The sequence below is a fragment of the Tyto alba genome, unplaced genomic scaffold, assembly GCF_018691265.1.
Source record: "Tyto alba isolate M040663 unplaced genomic scaffold, T.alba_DEE_v4.0 Super-Scaffold_40, whole genome shotgun sequence".
Classification (NCBI taxonomy): Eukaryota; Metazoa; Chordata; class Aves; order Strigiformes; family Tytonidae; genus Tyto; species Tyto alba.
In genome coordinates, this window is record NW_024881316.1 from 49,659,632 (window position 1) to 49,675,925 (window position 16,294).

The window sequence follows — 16,294 nt, forward strand, 5'->3', positions numbered from 1 at the left end:
GGTCTTTTACGGGGCTGTGCACCCCCCCCCCCAGTTTCTGGAGGGTGGCCCCTCGGTGGGGCTGGGACACGCACCATGGTCCCACGAAGGTCTGCGAATGCCCCTCCTGTCACCGGGGCATCACCCATTTCCTGGGGGACCATGGTCTGTTAACCCCCCCCCCCCCCCGAAAATGGGTTCCTGGAGTCACCTGCTCCCCAGGGCTGGGAGGACCTTGCATTTCTATAGGACCAGTGACACCTATACTGCTGGGGGGGGGTCACCCAGTCCTTGGGGTGGGTGCTGTTGAGGGCTCTTCAGCTCCACTTAGTTACCTGGGGGGGGGGGGAGAGTGTCACACCCCACCCAGGATCAGGGGGGGATCCTAATCCTATGTATGACCACCCCACTACGGTACTGGGGAGCTGCCCTGGCATAGGGCAGACCCCAATCCCATATAGGCCCCCACACCTTGAGATGTTTGGGGATCTCCATCCCCGGGTCCCCGTCCCCCCCCCCCCCGTTGACTCCCATGCTGTCACTTTTGTCACCCCTCTGTGCGTGGCAGCCATATGGGGGCCCGCATCCCCAGCTGGGAAACGCCGTGGGGTGATGCTGCGTGAGTAATGGGGAGCAGCTGGTGGAGCAGCTGGCTGCGCCCCCCCCCCCCCCAAATGGGGCTGTGCTAAGCTGTTGGGAGCTTTTGGGACGAGCTGGGGGGGGGGGGGTGGGGTGTCCAGGTGGCTTTTAAATCCTCGTTGCCCGAGCATACTTCCCCGGAGCTGTCAGGGCAGGGTGAGCACCACGGCGGAGGGAGCCCCTCACCGCTGCCCTTCCTGGGGGGGGGCACCCAGCCCACCCCGAGGGCTGTTGGGGGGGGGGTCTCTTTGGCCGAGCCCCCCCTCTCTGCAAGGTGCTGGGTGAGTGAGTTGCACGGCGGGATGCAGCAGGAGGGAGGTGGGTGAGCAGGGGGTGCTGACACACACCGACACACACAGACCCCCCCACACCCTCCCCAGGGGGTGATGTGGGGTTCTTGTTTCGGGGCTCAATGGGGTGCACATGCTGGGGAGGTCCTGAGATGAGGTGGGCTGCAGCGCCCGCCTCCTGCGAGGAAAGGAGCTGAGGTGGTGGGCTTGGGGAGCGGGTTTGTACTCCGGGGGGGGTGGTGGTGGGGGGGGACCAGGGGGAGGGAAGCTGAAGCAGGACGCACAGGTTCCGGTCCTTTCCTCTTTTCCTCACGGTGCTGACTCCTCCGTGGCCTCCGTTGAGTCATTCAGGTCTCCCAGCTGGTATTTTTCCACCCGCAAAACGAGGGGGAACGCTTCCCTCCCCTCCTCGGCTGCGGTGACGGCTGCTGCGGGGCCCCCGGGGACGCGGCCCCCCCACCCCACCCCATCGCCGGGGTTCCCTCCCCCGTTCCACCCGCAGGACCCGTCTGTCTGGCGTGGGATGGCAGCGATGCTCTCGTCGCGGGACAGCCGGCCTCGATGCCCAAAGGTTCCCACTGGTGCCCTTTCCCTGCATCCCGCCTTGCACGGGGCTTTTGCATCCACATCAGGGTTTGGGCTGTTTTTTGTTTTTTTTTTTTTTTTTTTTTTGGGGGGTGGGGGGGGGCACGGTTTCTTTCAGCAATTTCTGCTGCGGGCGAGCAGTAATTTGCAGGGAGCTGTTGTCATCACCCGAGCAATTTGCAGCAGCCCGGAGCACGTAATAATCCCCTCTGCCAGGGAATTTCAGGGGACCCCAGCCCCTCTGTAAACCTGGGGGAGAGCTGAGCTGCGTGTCCCCCCGGGAGCCTGGTGTCGGCTGAATGATCTGACCCAAAGGGGCGTGACGTGCTCTGGTTGTCCCCTGGGATCCTGGCTCGGTGGCCAGCCTGTCCTGCCCACGGGGAATGGCAATGCCACCTCAGGCCACAGCTGCTCTGACCCGCCGGTTAACGCCCCTGAAGCCCCTGCTCCGAAATACCCGGTGTTTTCTTAGGGTGGGGAAGGGCAGAGCATCTCCGGGGACCTGAATGTGACTTCGAGGACAAAAGCCAGGCTTGGTCCCTTCCCGGGTAGCGCTCACGGCCAGGCGTTGCTGCGGCTCGTGGTCCTGGAAAGCATCCAGGAGCTGGAAAGCTCTGTGGGATACTTCGGATGAAAGGTGCATTAGGAATGCACAGGATTATTGGTATCTTTTTAATCGCTCTTTTAACTGTCTCTTGGCCTGGGGGAAGGATTAGACGGGTGACTGGGGATGGATTTTTTTTTCTCCGTGGACAGGACAAAGAGGCGCAGGGTTCCAGGGGAAACCTGCTGCCTCCTTGGGAGGTGATCGGGGGGGGCGGGGGGGGAGGCACGGGCCACCCTTTGCATCCCCCTCTAATCCTGCACCGCTGGCACCTTGCGCTGAGCTGGTGTTGGCCCACGCGAGGCGAGAGCGGGGTGCACCCCCGGCTTGCGGTGTGGGGCCGTGGTGGTGGTGGCCCCGCACGCGGAGCTGGGGGATCTGCGCCCGTTTTCAGTGGGGAGGGGGGGTTCGGTTTCCTTTTTGCCGGTGAAAATCGAGGGAGCCGAGCTTCCACCCGGGCTGCGCCGGCACCTTCGCCTGGGTGGCTGGGGACAACCGCGGTTTCGTGAGCCGAACCTTCGGGTCGGTGTCCCCGTCTCCGGTGGCAGCGCACGCTGTGCCGAGGCAGGCTTGGGGATTAGCTGCCCCACGGGAGATTTCGCGTCACGGGAGCTGGGGTGCTGCTGTCGGGCTTTGGCTGGCAAAAGAGCCTGGTTGCCCCACGATGCAGGAGAAGCCCAGGGCTTTGTGTGTGTACCCGGCCGCCAGCAACCTTCCTGCTTCCCTGCCGTCTCCAGGAGGCTGCGCTTAAATTCAGAAATATGTGCAAGAGGCAGAGTGAGCTCGTTGGGCTGAAAGCGCTCCAGGAACAGGGGCACGGCTGGAGGGAGAGCAGGGAGCAAGGGAGCTGTGGATGGGGGGGGGGGGTGTGTCCCCAGTGGGGCTTAGCTGCGAGTCCCCCCCCGTCCCCCCGTGTTTTTGGCAGCTGCTGGGAGGGCAGCGTGTGTCGGGGCTGCGGCAGCAAGCCTTGGGAGCCTCCGACCGTCCGGCTCACCGCAGTTTGTTTCCTCTACGCTCCCTCGCTTTGCTTTCTGGTCGCCAGCACGAGCTGTCTCCTCCCATACCAGCAGAGCTGGAAATAGAGAAGGTTCCCTTTTTTTTTTTTTTAATTTATTTTTTTGTTGTGTGGTTGGGTTTTTTTCTTTTTTTTTTTTTTTTTTTTTTTTTTTAGCAGCAGCAGCTGGAACAGGGGAAATGAGGTTTTTCAGCTACCCCGGGGAGGAGGCGTTGTCGCCAGCAAGGTCCCTGCGAGCCGTCTGGGGCTGCCAGCGTGCCACTGAGTCACAGCCAGCAGCCACACAAACGGATGGGTTTTGCACTAAATAAATACCGCTTGGTGGGACTGGATGGCTCAGCAGGGGAATGTGGAATGCAGTTAAGCTTTTTTTTTTTTTTTTTTTTTAATTATTATTTCTTCTATGCTTCTTAACTAAATGATCTGCAAATTAATTCAGTGCTCGTAGAGGAAAAGGGGGCTGTTTGTGGTGCCAGCAGCGCTGGGGGCTTTCCCGAGCCGCCTGGCCATGGCACTTGTATGGGTTTGCATTAAACCTTGATGGATGTGGCCAAGCCCGTGGTGTTTTTCCTGGTGCATTTCCAGGATTTGAGCCCTGCAGTGAAGATGTGGACTCCTCTGCCTGGAGCAAATGCTAGAGGGGATTGTGCCAGGCCAGGCATTGGCATTGCTCACCTCGAACCTCATCAAGCCCAGCTGCTTAAGGGCTCTGGTCATTGCTTGCGCAATCAGTAGTTGCACAAGAAAATGCCCTTCCAGTGATGCTTCGCTTTCGGCTGAATCCTTTGCAGGGCTGTAGCTCTGTCACAGGTCCCTCTGCCTTGGGGACCGGAGTCGTTCTCCCTCTGCAGCGACTGCGAACGACCCAGAAGGGCTGGAGAGAAAGTGTGGCTGCGGCCGGTCCCATCACGTTTCTGTCTCTGTGAACGAGGGTGTTCGGCCAGATTTTCTGCCAAAGACTAAAACTGGTTGTGGGCTTTGATTGTAGCATATCTTGGGGAAATAGGAAACCACAGAAACGTGTGTGGTCAGCATCTCGCAAAGGTTCTGACTGTGTTTTTTGTCGAACGTGCAAAACAGGGCTGGGGGGTTTGCATGGCTTTTTTTTTTTTTTTTTTTTTTTTTTTCCCCTCTGAAAACCTCTCAAACTTGCAAGCCTTCCCATGTCCTTGGCTGTTCTGTGGCATGTGGCTCTGCGCTGCGCTGGGGCAAGGCCCTGGCCTTGCAAAATGAACCTGGCTCTTAATTAAGCACATTTCAGAGGCCGGCCCTGATGCCGAGTGGATGCTCGGCCCCTGTCAGAGCTTCCCCACCTCCGCGATCCAGACCAGACGCGCCACATCCACACAACACCCGGCGAATTTCTCGCATCGAGGAGCCGCACCAAGGCCAGAGTTTGAGTGGATTTCCTGCTATTTAAGCTCTTTCCTCCCCCCGGCTTTCCCTCTGCCATGTGCTGTATAATGAAACCGGGCGCCCATCAAGGCGCTTAACTCCCCTCGAATCGGCGTTGCTGGTGTGCCAGGTGTGTAACACAACCCTCCCGGCGCGCAGCTCTGCCCTTAACGGGTGGTTTCCCCCCAAAGTGCAGCAGGGCTGGTGGGGTCTCAACGCCCGAGTCTAATCACCGCTGTGAAATATTAATTAATCTGGCCGCTCCTGAAGCTTTGCGCGCGTGCTGTGGTGTCAAGAGCGGCAGGGCTCGGCTGGGCGGTGAGGTGTGGATAACGGAGGGTCGAATCCGTCGCTGGTGTAAGCTGGCAGGGGGGCTGATTTACGTGTCCCCCCCCCCCCCCCAGCTCACCACGGAGCTGTTAAAGCTGGATTGGATGCCTGCGTGCCTCGAGCTGCCGGCGTGCAGAAGGGAAGGAGAGGGGAAGGGAGCGTGTTTGAGCGAATCCAGGTGGGATTCAGGCACGCTGGCACCAGCGTGGATTCGGCCTCTCATTTGGGGGGGGGTGTCCCTGCACGGGCTGGGGGGGGAACCCCGGTGTGTGGGGGGGGGGGGGGCTGAGTGGGGGCTGCTTCGCTCCCGGCCACGTCGGTGGAAGCGACGTGCGGAGGAGTGCCGGGTGGTTGGGGGGGAAGGAGGAAAGCTGTGAATTTAATTGCTGAGCTAAAAGGCTTTGCGCCGACGGCTCCGAGCGGGCTGTGGGCAACGTCTGGGCGAGCGTTTCCCTCCGTCTGGGCGAGCGTTTCCCTCCGTCTGGGTGAGCGTTTCCCTCCCCGGCACGCTCCTGTCCATTCGGCTCAGCGACGGGGGGGGGGGAAGAAATACGTCCTGGCAGCGCCCGCCTTGGCTCGCCAGTGCCCGGCGGCTCTGCTCTTCCTCTGCTCGTCGGTGCCTCGAAATATTTCGCTGTCCCTCCACGCCGGCGTCGGGGGATGCGGCTCCCCGCGATCGGCGCTGGCTTGTGCTGCCCTCGGAGGTTTGGGTTCTTCTGCAACGCCCTCCAAAGCATCTCTGCTGGCAGCTGAGCTGTCAGCTTTTATAACACCCCCTCTGCAGATGCTGACTCTTAACGAAGGACACTGGGATGAGCGGTGATTAACGAGCGGAGAAGAGAACAAGCCGCGGCCGTGCAGCCTTAACTGTTGGGGAAGGTCAGGAACTATTAATTAACATCAGGACATTGCTCTGGATTACAGAGCTGCAGGAGCAAGCTGGGTTTGGCCACCTCTCCAGTTCTTCCTCCCCTGCTAAAGGTGGTAGAAGTCTAATGAAGCCACCCAGGGTCCCCCGTCTTCTCGTGGCTGCTCTTTCCCAACCGTTCTTTGCACTGGGCTGAGCTGAACTGCTCAATCCATCTCCCCTCCTGGTTTTGGGGGGCTGCCATTGCCTCCCCCTGCCAGGGCACGGGGCGCTTTGCTGGCCTCAGCCCCTTCACGGCACGCTACGAGGAAAGCGTTGGGCCGCAGTTTTAATCAGTGCTCAGTGCGTTTGTCTCTTAAACATGCTTAAAGAGAGAGATTCTGGCTTGCTTTGCAGCTCTACCGGCCCGTGGGCTCATGCTGATTTACATCAGGATCTGCCCTGGCTCTGGGGGGGGGGGGGGGGGGGGTGCAGGGGCAAATGGGGGCTGGCTGGTGCAGAAGCTGGGCTTTTTTAGAGGAGGTTTTCCTGCCTCTTCACTTGGTGGCAGAACCTCAGAGGAGCACCTGAGCGAGGCTTTCCCTTGCCGGGGGAGCTCCCAGCCACACTTGCTTACGGCCCCGGGCTTTCTCCTGGGAACGGCTTTTGGGAAGGAGGGGGTCTGCAAACGGTGCCCTACATCTTTTTCGGTGCCCGCCAGCCCTTGCAGCGCTGAGTCTGTCCCTTCTCTCTGCCAGCATCACTTGTTTCTTGCCTTCCCTGATATTTTTTGTTTTTTTTCCCCCCTTATGGGCTGGGGCTCCTCGCTCCATCCCCTCTGCCCACCCCAAGGTGGATGGAAAATAGGACTGATGGGTCTCTGGGCCAACTTGAATATTGCTCAGTGATGTTTCTAACACGTAGCAGGGAGATTTCATCCTTGTCTCCGGGCAGGCTCGCTCACAGGGTGCCAAAATGCTGAAGGAGTCAGAGGGTGAGTGTGAAGGAGACCCTTGCATCGGCTGCATAAATGAGATCTTGCTAAGCAAGATGAGGGGAAGGTTTCTGGTTTGGTGCCGGGCTTGGGGGAAGATAATTCTGGGCTGGAGGTACAGCCCTTACCTTCAGGCTGGTGTTTTTGCTTGGGGTTAAGAGGGGTGACCTTCATGGGATATTAGGTTTAATGAGGGATTTTGCGTGATTTAATTAAGATTTATTTGCAATCAGTTGGAGTGCCCTTATTAAGTAAATTCCAGGCCTCGAATAACACGGCCATAAGGTTTTCCAGCCACGCTTATTGCCAGGATGCCATTCAAATGGGGAGGGAGGAGGGGATTAATGAGGAATGGCTTAAGGTCGGTGTGTGTGGTGGTTTTGGGAAGTGAGCTGGGCCTGTTCGCTGTTCTCAGCTGGCCATGCTCGAACCTAAAAACCCCAGTTGCAGCTGGTACCAGTGAATCCCGCTCCTGGAAACACATGCAACGAGTTTATCCGAGAGCCTCGGGGCTCATGCCGGCATCGGAGCGGCTAGGTGGGGGTTATGCTAGCAAGCCACAGTTGCTGGGGCTGAAAGACCGCAATTACCCCCAATTAAATCGACTTTCTCGGAGCTGAGCTGTCGGAGCCAAAGGCCCTTTTGGCTCGCTTTGTCCCCCCGGCGAGAGCGCAGATGTGACCTGCGGCGGTGAAAAGCCCGAGAAATGCCACCGGGCGGGTGCAAGGTGGGGGGTGACGCAGGTTGCGCGGGTGTCTGCGGGAGCCGATGCTGCTCCTGGGGTCCCCACCTTATTCCCTCCGTAGGGAGAGGGGCGAGTCCCGTTTCTTCGTGCCTCGGTTTACCCGATCTTTAAGAAAACCCATGTCCTTGGTCCCCACAGCGGCGGGCTGCCAGCAGGAGGGGAGGGCGGGACGCACCGGTGCGGGTCCGTGCTTGTGTGTCTGTCGCATCCCTGGGTGCCGTTTTGGGGTCAGCTCCGACTTGCTGAGCCTTCCCCCCCAGCCCCAACCCACCCCCCCCCCCCCCACCTCCTTAGCTCTGCCCACAAACGGGTGATGCTTCGCGTGCCGAATGGGAAAGCTTTGGGCTCAAGAGACCTTAAAAAACCATCCCATCCCCACCCTCCGGGGCCTTCCGAAATGCCCAGCTCCCCGGCCGCCCCCGCGTACCGGTGCAGACGCCGGCGGAGCAAAGCCAGCGCCGTTCCCAGCTGCCATCAGAGCCGCCTCGGTGACTCAGCAGCCGTGCTGAAAGCTCCCTTATTTATTTAAACGGCTGCTCCCGCTCCACTGAGCATCCCCCCCCCCCCCCCCCCCCCCTCTCCCCGCAGCGATGCTGCCGCTGGGCCGGCTCCGGCCGTGGCTCGGCGAGGAGGAGAACGCTCCCCAGCACCCCGAACCCCCCGGTTTACTCTCGCCGCGATGGCTTTGACTACCTGGGCTCTCGGTCCTGCGCTGCGGCTCTGTGCCGCCGGCCCTGCCTGCTCCTGGGAGATGCTGCACGTGGCCGGAGCCGGTACCTTCTCCCCACTTCGCTTTTTCCCCCGGGGTGCTGGGTTGGATCCCCTCGGGAGGGATGCCGGTGACCTTCAGTGTCATCTTTCTATTTTTTTAAATGCCTTGTGCCAGCCTGGGCTGGAGGAATGCGTTGCAGCTGCGGGGGTTTTGTCCTCGCAGGGCCTGGCGGGGGGGGGGGGGGGGGGGGGGGATGCTGCCAGTCAGTGCCTTGCTCGGGGGGTTGGAGCTGTGGCTGCGGTGCTGGTGCAAGGGTACAAGATCCCTGGGGTCGGGGTGGTGGGTGGTAAAGGAAACCGGTGTCTGGAAGAAGAAATGGCTGGCTGAGACCCTTGTCGGGTAGCCTGGCTGGCTGGTGGGGGGGGTTGTTGCTAGCCCCAGCGTTGGGGTTTGGTGCTGTGAGGGTCTTGGAGGGGGGGGTTGCATAAAGACAGGGTTGGTTTCAGCCCTGGCATCAGGATCAGACTCGGGTTTGTTGCTTTCTGGAGAGCCCTTAGGGGAGGGGAAGTAATCCAAGGAACAATCTTCCTCTTTCCTCAAGGTCCACGTCATTTTTACTCTGCTTTTTTAAGGATTTATGGTCTCCCTGTCTGTGCCTGTGTATGTGCGAGCTGGGCAAAAGCCAGGGGTTTGGGGAAGGAAAGTTTCTCTTGGTTTCATGCAGGCGGAGTAAGAGGGGCCCTTTCAGTGCCCTGCTCCAGGGAGCTCAGCCCTCTTACTAGACATCAGAGAGTCTCACCCGGAGACACTGCGCCGTAGGAGGCCCTGTCCTTATGCTGGGATCCTACCCACCGGTGGTCTGACGTGCTTTGGGTTCCTGCCTTCCCCGTCCAGACCGTGTTCATCCTCCTGCCCCGCGGGACTGAGGGGGCACCCGGGTCCCCCCTCCTGGCAGGAGCTTCGGGTCTTCGTCTCTCTCCCCCTGCTGCTTTCTTTAGGTGAGGCCTTAAAAACCTCCTACTTCTGGAAGATGAGGTCGTGTTAGGTGAGAGGATAAGGCGTGAGATTTAATTATGCAGTTATTATTGATGGGATCCGTGCTGTGTCTGCTCCTCAGCTTCATTCATCAGGACGAGGGTGGTGGATTGGGAGCGCGGCTGAGCTCTTCGCTCCTCTCCCAAGGCTAGGAATGTGCATTAATCCTGCAAATGCTCTAAAGTCATATTTCTGGAGGTGAGATGATTACCGAGGAGGCTGTGGGAGGTGGAGGGGACCTGGCTCCTTGGCTGATGGGGTCGCTGACGGGGAAACTCTCCAGATATTTTGCAGGGAGAGCTCGTGGCCCGTGCTGAGACGCCGGCAGGGACGCATGGCCCGGCAAGGTGAGATCAGTCACGCTGCCTCGGCTGTCCCGGGCGGGGAGAATTTATTAAGAGGATTCAGGAGATCATCAAGTGCTTGTTTGTGTGAATGGCAAACGGGAATTTATTAAGAGGCCAGATTAAAGGTACTTTGGAAGAAGAGCAAAATCGATTGAAGACAGCTGAGGAGAGAGGAGGGAGAGCAGCAGATGCGAGACTTAGAAATAAAATATTGGGTTAGCGGGAAGGCGCGGAGGGGTTTGCAGGGAGAGCACGGGAGGTGGAAGGAGCTCGCTGCTGGGAGTTCTGGGGCTGGGGGACCCCAAAGCAAGAGTCAGCTCTCAGGTGCAAAGCCCTTGGAGCGGCGCTGGGGAGGGTAGCGCGTCCAGCAATCTCTTTTTTTTTTTTTTTTTTTTTTCTTTCCCTTTTTTTTAAATAAACAAACTCTGCAGATATTCATCATCAGCCGGGAGGCAGGGCAGTGCTGGTACAGCTTTACATGGGGGGGGGCGGGGGGGATGTGTCAGGGTGGCCGGTGCTCACGGATGCTGAACTTGCCGGTGCTGCAGCCACCCTCGTGCTTGGGGTGGGGGGGGGAGCACGATGGATGCTCGCGAGCCTGCCCGGACCACCGGCCATCCCCGAGCCGAAGACGGGGAGATCCCTGGCTGCTGCGGAGGGTGTGCTGCGGCCCTGAGAAACAGGATATGGCACAGGGAGAAATACCCAGGTTGCAAATAACCCCTTCCTCCCTCAGCAGCTCCCCGAAAGCGGAGCAGGGGGGGGATCACAGCCACGTTTGGGAGATTTGCCGGCTAGGGATAATTGCTTTGCTCCGAGCTGGGATGAGGCTGATGCTCGCCGTCGCTGGCCTGCGGCGTTGCTGCTGCTGCTGCTGCTGCTGCTGCGAGGGGTTTTGGCTCACGGGGAGGCTGCGCAGGGCACGGCTTGTGCATCAGGGACAAGCTGCTGCTGTCTGTGAGGCCCTTCAGAAAGAGGGGCTGGGTACGGTTGTGTCAGTGTCCGGCGAAACACAGGTCACTTGGTGCCCTCCTCGGGGGAGAGGGACCGTGGTCTGGCAGCCCAAAGGTGGGAGGGCAGTGAAAAAGCGTTGGGTGTTGCTCAACAGCTCAGCTTTGGAGCCGCAAATGCCTTTTGCTTTCACAGCCTTCACAAGGTGCTCTCTGTTTTTCTGTCTTGCCGTCGTCTCCAGCAGCCTGTGCTCTCTTTATCGCTGCTGACTCTGTGGGGAGCGTGGAGCAGGGTGGGAGTGGTTGGAGGAAAGAGCCCTCGGTCGGAGGGCCTGCAAAAGAGGATGTTGTGAGATAGAAAGGCACAGATTTAGGGGAACTTTGGACATCTTGCTCTCTGAGGGCTGCTTTCCGGGGTGAGAAAAGCAGACAACCCTGCAGTCCTACACCAAATGACACTGGTCACCGGCCAATTCCCTGTCTCTCAGCTGCGGTTTTCTTCCCTTGTTTTTTTTTCTGGCTGCGAAACTTTGGGATCTCATCAGCCTGGTGCCCTGTCCTTTTCCCCGGGCGTCCCCACTGAATCCAAGGATATGTTTTCCACCGCAGGCACCTCTACGCAGCCCAGGAGCTGTGGATTTTGTCCCCGCCGACCGGCTCTGTCTCTTCTCTTGCAGGTGTGTGCGGCTGCTGCGGCGCGCTGCGTCCTCGCTACAAAAGACTCGTCGACAACATCTTCCCCGAGGACCCCGAGGTAAACGAGGAGCTGCTTCACACACCAAAGCTCCGGTGCTGCTTGGGTTGCAGGGACGTGGCGTGACCTGCCCCGAAACAGCTCCTGGGAGGCGGGTGATGCTTTTGACCCCCGACCACCGTGCCTGGCGGGTTGGATTTTCCTTTAAAGCCTGTTTGCGAGCGGAAATACAGAAGCAGCTCCTTCGGCCGCATTGGCTTGGAGGGGATCAGACTTCCTTTCCCAAAGGTGCCAGGCAGACGCGGAGGATCAGTGGACAGGAGGATGAAGGACTGAAGGTGTACGTCCTTCGCTTTGCAGGATGAGAAAAACAGCTCCTAAGAGCAGGGGTCTCTTGGGCTCTCAGCCAGGCTTTTGAGCCCAAAAGCTGCTTATGCAGGGAAGCTGGCCCCCCTGCTTGCTGCCTCGCTGAACTGGAGATGGGGGATGCCCTGCCGGCTACTCTTGGAGCATCCCAAATCCGGCCTCTTTGTCTCCTTTTCACAACCAAGATGCGAAGGCAGTGGAAGAAGGGCTCCCGGGTGGGGGTAGCGGGGCCGGGATTACCCGGGGAGGCGGCGAGTGCTGGCTTTGTCATGGTGCTGCCAGAAAAGCTGAACCAGAGAGGAGGCTGCTGCCGAGCCGTGCGGAGAGGAGGGAGCACCTCAGTTTTCCAGGCTGCGGGGGATTGGGGCTGGCAGCTTGGCACGCTTGTGTCGTTTGGCTTCAGTAGCCCAGAGGTGTCGATAGCCCTGTCTGCCCCTGTCCCCCTGGGTGCTGGGGCATTGCGAGGGGCTGGCGAACGGTCCTCGTTGTATTTACGGTGTGGGGTGCTCAATGGAGTGCTTGCACTGGGGTTACCCCTGGCCGTGGCGCATCAGAGAGCCCTTGGCTGAGGTCCGATGCGATCCTCGTTTGCCTTCCCTGGGGTACAAGGCGTGGGGAAGCGCTGGGATGGGACTGGCGTGCTCCAGGCCCCTGGCATCGCTGCTAAGCTTTGCTGCAGAGACTCTCCTGATGTTTGACGGGTCTGGGCGCGAGGCTGTGACCCCCTGCACTGTTCTTTTTCAGGATGGGCTGGTGAAGACCAACATGGAGAAGCTGACATTTTATGCTCTGTCTGCCCCGGAGAAGCTGGATCGCATCGGTGCCTACCTCTCCGAGCGGCTAATCCGAGACGTGAGCCGGCACCGATATGGGTAAGGGCTGGGGGGCTGCTTCAGCCACCCCAGCAGTTTGCGTAACGATGGACCACTAGATAGTGGAGGGGGCTCAGGCAGCGGGTGGGATGTGTGGGGTACGTGGATCCTGCGTGCTCCGGGGGGTGTCTGGAAGCCACGAGCGCGCTGCAGAGAGACCCGAGTGCGTCCTGCCTCCCAAAGGGAGACGCGGGAGCGCGCGGGGATGTGCAGACTCCTTGCAAAGTTGCGAGGGGGCCAGGCGAGCTGGGAGCCACGTGGTGTTTCCCTGGCGCTGTGCTGCCCGTGCTTGAGGAGTCTGGTAGGTGCATGGTGTCTGTCCCCAGCAGCAGGACAGCCATCACCCCTCTGGGCCGTCATCAGGAGCCTGTGGCACTCTCCTGGCTTTTAAAAGCCCACAGTGGCTCTTCCAGATGCCAGATGGAAGCCTGGCTAGGTGTGGGCAAGCAGCTAAACAGGGTGGTCCAGGCTGCAGCTTGCTGGGAGTTATTCAGGACAACGTTGGGTGTGTTGCACCCCATCTCTATTGAGCTATGGTGACGTGGCACAAGGGGGAGCGAGGATGAGGGGCTGGATGGAGATCGCTGCGTTTGCTCTCCCCGACTGACCTGCCTGGTCCTGGCTGGGCCCCATCCCTTCGTCTTCTCTCCCCGCATCACTTCCAGCAAGGCTCTGCCTGGAAATAGCTGACTGCCCTGGTTAGAAACACTGGGGGAGCACGGGAGGGCTCCTTCCCTTTGAAACAGCTCCTGGATTGATCCTTGTTGTCTCGTGAACAAAGTCGTGGCAGACAAACACGACTCAGCTTCGGGGTGTGAACTTCAGCCTGCCTTTTATCCCCGGGGGGGTGGAAGGAAGAGAAGCCAGCAGCCTAAGAAATGTTAAAGTTGGAAAACCTTCAAAGCCTCATCCGCATCACTTGTCATCGGGAGTGACAGGACATTCAAAGCTCTGCCTGATGTTCTGTGGTTAAGCTGCTGTTAACAGGCTCTGCTTGCTATGTTGGGAAAAGAAAGGCTTTCAAAGATTTTTGACATCTAATGACAAGCCTCGGCGGGTGGGGTGGGGAATTTATTCCTTCCTCCGCCGCCTGTGCGTACAAGCACGTAAGTGGGTTGGAGCACTAGCCAATTTTCAAAGTCTTAACTTTGAAAGGCCTGAAATGGGTTTGGATCGACCTTTCGTTTGTAGGCCGGTGTTGGCGGGAGAGGAAGGATTTGCCCGGCTGCAGACGCGCAGCCGGGCTTTGAAAGAGCAGCCGAGCACATAGGTACCCGTCTCCTGCATGTGAGGGGGAGGTAGCCTTGATTTCTGGCCCGTTGGGTGTCATCTTTTTGTTCCCTTTATCGCTGAAAGGAGAAAGCGCTCCTGTCCGGGTTTGCAACAGTGCAAACCACCATCTGCAAGAGAATGGTTGGGGAAGGTCGGAGGTGAGAAGCCTCCAAATGTCCCTTTTCCCTCTTGGTGGCCCGTGTCCAGTTGTCCCCAAAAGAGAAGCCGTGCCGTCGCAATAATATTGGCACAGAATGTTGTTTTCAGCCTTGTGTCCTACGAGAAAGGAGCCTGACGCTTCATGCTGGTCGTCAGTCACCTCTTCATACCCTTTTTTTCCCTCTGGGCCAGTTTTAACCCGGTTTGACAGATGGGTAGGAGCCTCACAGATCAGAAGTAGTTGGCTGCTTATTTTCATAGTACCTGGAAGAGCTGTAATGGTGTCTGAAGGACAGGCTGCCCCGTGATGCCAACCACATTAGAGGACACCGGAGAATCTACTCGAGACTGGAGCCAGATTTCAGCAGTTCTGGGGCCTCGGGATTGGGGATTGATCTGGCTGGGTTTTACCAGCTGGAACCTGGAAATCCAGGGTTTATCAGACGCCGCCTTTTCCCCTGCACTTGAACGTGCAGGCAGGGCTGGTGCACGTAGATGGGCAGCTCCTGCCCCCCCTCGCTGCGGGCAAGCTCGGTGCTTTTGGGTTTCCTTCTTGCAGCACAAGCTGGTGGCAGCTGCATGCCACCCGGACTGCGAATTTACCTGTGCAAGGAGGAGGCTCGAAAGGAAGTTAAAGGAGGAATTGTGCTCAATGTCAAGAGATCTGGGCTTGCCGCTTCCTTCTTTCGGCCGTGGCAGATCTGGGCTCTATGTGAGCTGCTGCGGTACAAAGATTCCCAGCTGCACGGAGAGCAGGAGTCAAAGGGAGGTGATAAAGAGCTGTAAAGTTTGTTTTACTCCCAGTGTCCTGGTGTGAGGTCCGCGTCAGCAGTTTGGGTACCTCAGAGGACCCGCGAGAAGAGCTGGAGCTGTGAGACTCGGTGCAATCAGCATTTGGGTTTCTATTGTGTTTTGAGTTACTCCGGCTGGAATAAATGTCTGCTCGGAGCAGTCAGAGGCTGGGGTTTGCTTCTCTGCTGGGCTTTGTGCGTGCAGTGGGCGACCAGCAACCGGAGGTCAGTGTGGTCTTTGCACAAGCCCCCGTGCAGGGGCTCTGGCCATCACATTGGCAACGGAACCAGCTGCTGTTGATGCAGAAAGAGCCACAGGGCCAGCCTGCTAGCAGACTTCTCCAGAGCCACTCAGAGCAACTGGTCCCATTGGTCTTGGAAATGTGAAGGGACACCCGACAAACTCTTCGGCTGCAGCGTAGTGAGCTGGCCACCTCTGTCACCGGCACCCGACTGAGATTCATCTCTGGGCATGAGGTTTTCCAGCTTCCTCTCGGGGGCAGGAGCTTCACAGGACTGGTTTAATAGCCTGGAAGATGCGCTGTGGCAGCTGTGGGTGAGGTCAGCCTGGTCGGGAGGGATGGGACGTGCTGGGGGAGGTCCCCTGCGTGGCCCAGGGTGCGTGTCCCCTCTTGCTGCTGTGTTTGAATCAAGTTCTGGGCTTCCCCTGTCCCTCTTCGGCACTCAGAGCCAAGACTTGAGTGACTGAGCCCCATCCCTGGAGGGATGGGGGACGAGGTAATCCTGGTGTGGGCAAGGCTGCATCCTGCTCTGTGCAGTGCTGGAGGAAACCCTGCTCGCCCCGGGTTGCTTTATTGTCTAAGCACAGCTTTTCTGGAGCACGTCAGTCTCATTCTGTGTTCTCGTCCTGTCCCTCCTCCCTGGCCAGGACCAGCTGGGTCTGCAAGAATGGTTGCCCGTGATGCTGAGCCCACCCTGTACAAAGCCCAGTGCTCCCTCGTGCGATAGAAAGACCAGTTCAGGGCAAGGAAAGCCCACAAGCAGTGTTGGGGGAGATGCAAGGCGTCGCTGGCAGCCTTGGTCCTGGGGCAGCTGGCCCTTCGGTAGGAGGAGAGATGCTGGGAGCAGCAAACACCATCTAAAAATATCCCAAGGGTGTTTTGGGTGTAAAATATTTCTCCTTGGGTTGGCCAAGGGCAGGAGGTTGGCGTTTTCCTGGGGGGCGCCCGGGTGGTCTGGGAGAGGGGAGGAGGAGGGAAGGCCCCCAGCCCGTGCTGCTGGCGGGGAGTCACCCTGGCCTCTGCCCGCTCCCCAGGTACGTCTGTATTGCCATGGAGGCCCTGGACCAGCTCCTCATGGCCTGCCACTGCCAGAGCATCAACCTCTTCGTGGAGAGCTTCCTGAAGATGGTGGCGAAGCTGCTGGAGTCAGAGAAACCCAACCTGCAGATCCTGGGGACTAACTCGGTGAGTAGGAGTGCGGCGGGGAGGCGGCAGCACCCCGCTCGCCCTGTCCTCTGCTTTCCACCCTGCCTGTCACCCCCCACGTCTCTGCGCAGTGCCCGGGCAGCGAACCTTGTTGGGAAAGGATGGGGAGTAGCCACAGGGATGGATTTACGCTGTCCCCTCTCACGTTCTGCCACGCCTGAGGCTTCTGAGACCTCGGCTGTGCTGCCTGTGCGCCGTCCCTGCCGTTCGCTGTCTGTGACCAGT

The 16,294-nt window shown here is 59.1% G+C and overlaps 1 protein-coding gene across 6 annotated transcripts in view; it reads left to right on the forward strand.

Annotated features, from left to right (window-relative positions):
- Positions 1–16,294, forward strand: part of EFR3B (EFR3 homolog B) — a 40,707-nt gene that overhangs the window by 567 nt on the left and 23,846 nt on the right. Inside the window, exons 1-6 of one of the 6 annotated variants that reach the window (XM_042803317.1) lie at positions 9,063–9,133; positions 9,253–9,368; positions 9,454–9,517; positions 11,145–11,221; positions 12,272–12,399; positions 15,898–16,048. In XM_042803317.1, coding sequence (XP_042659251.1) covers positions 9,505–9,517; positions 11,145–11,221; positions 12,272–12,399; positions 15,898–16,048 — 369 coding nt within the window. In that variant the 5' untranslated portion in view covers positions 9,063–9,133; positions 9,253–9,368; positions 9,454–9,504. The other 5 variants (XM_042803319.1, XM_042803316.1, XM_042803314.1 and 2 more) reach the window with 5 other exon arrangements.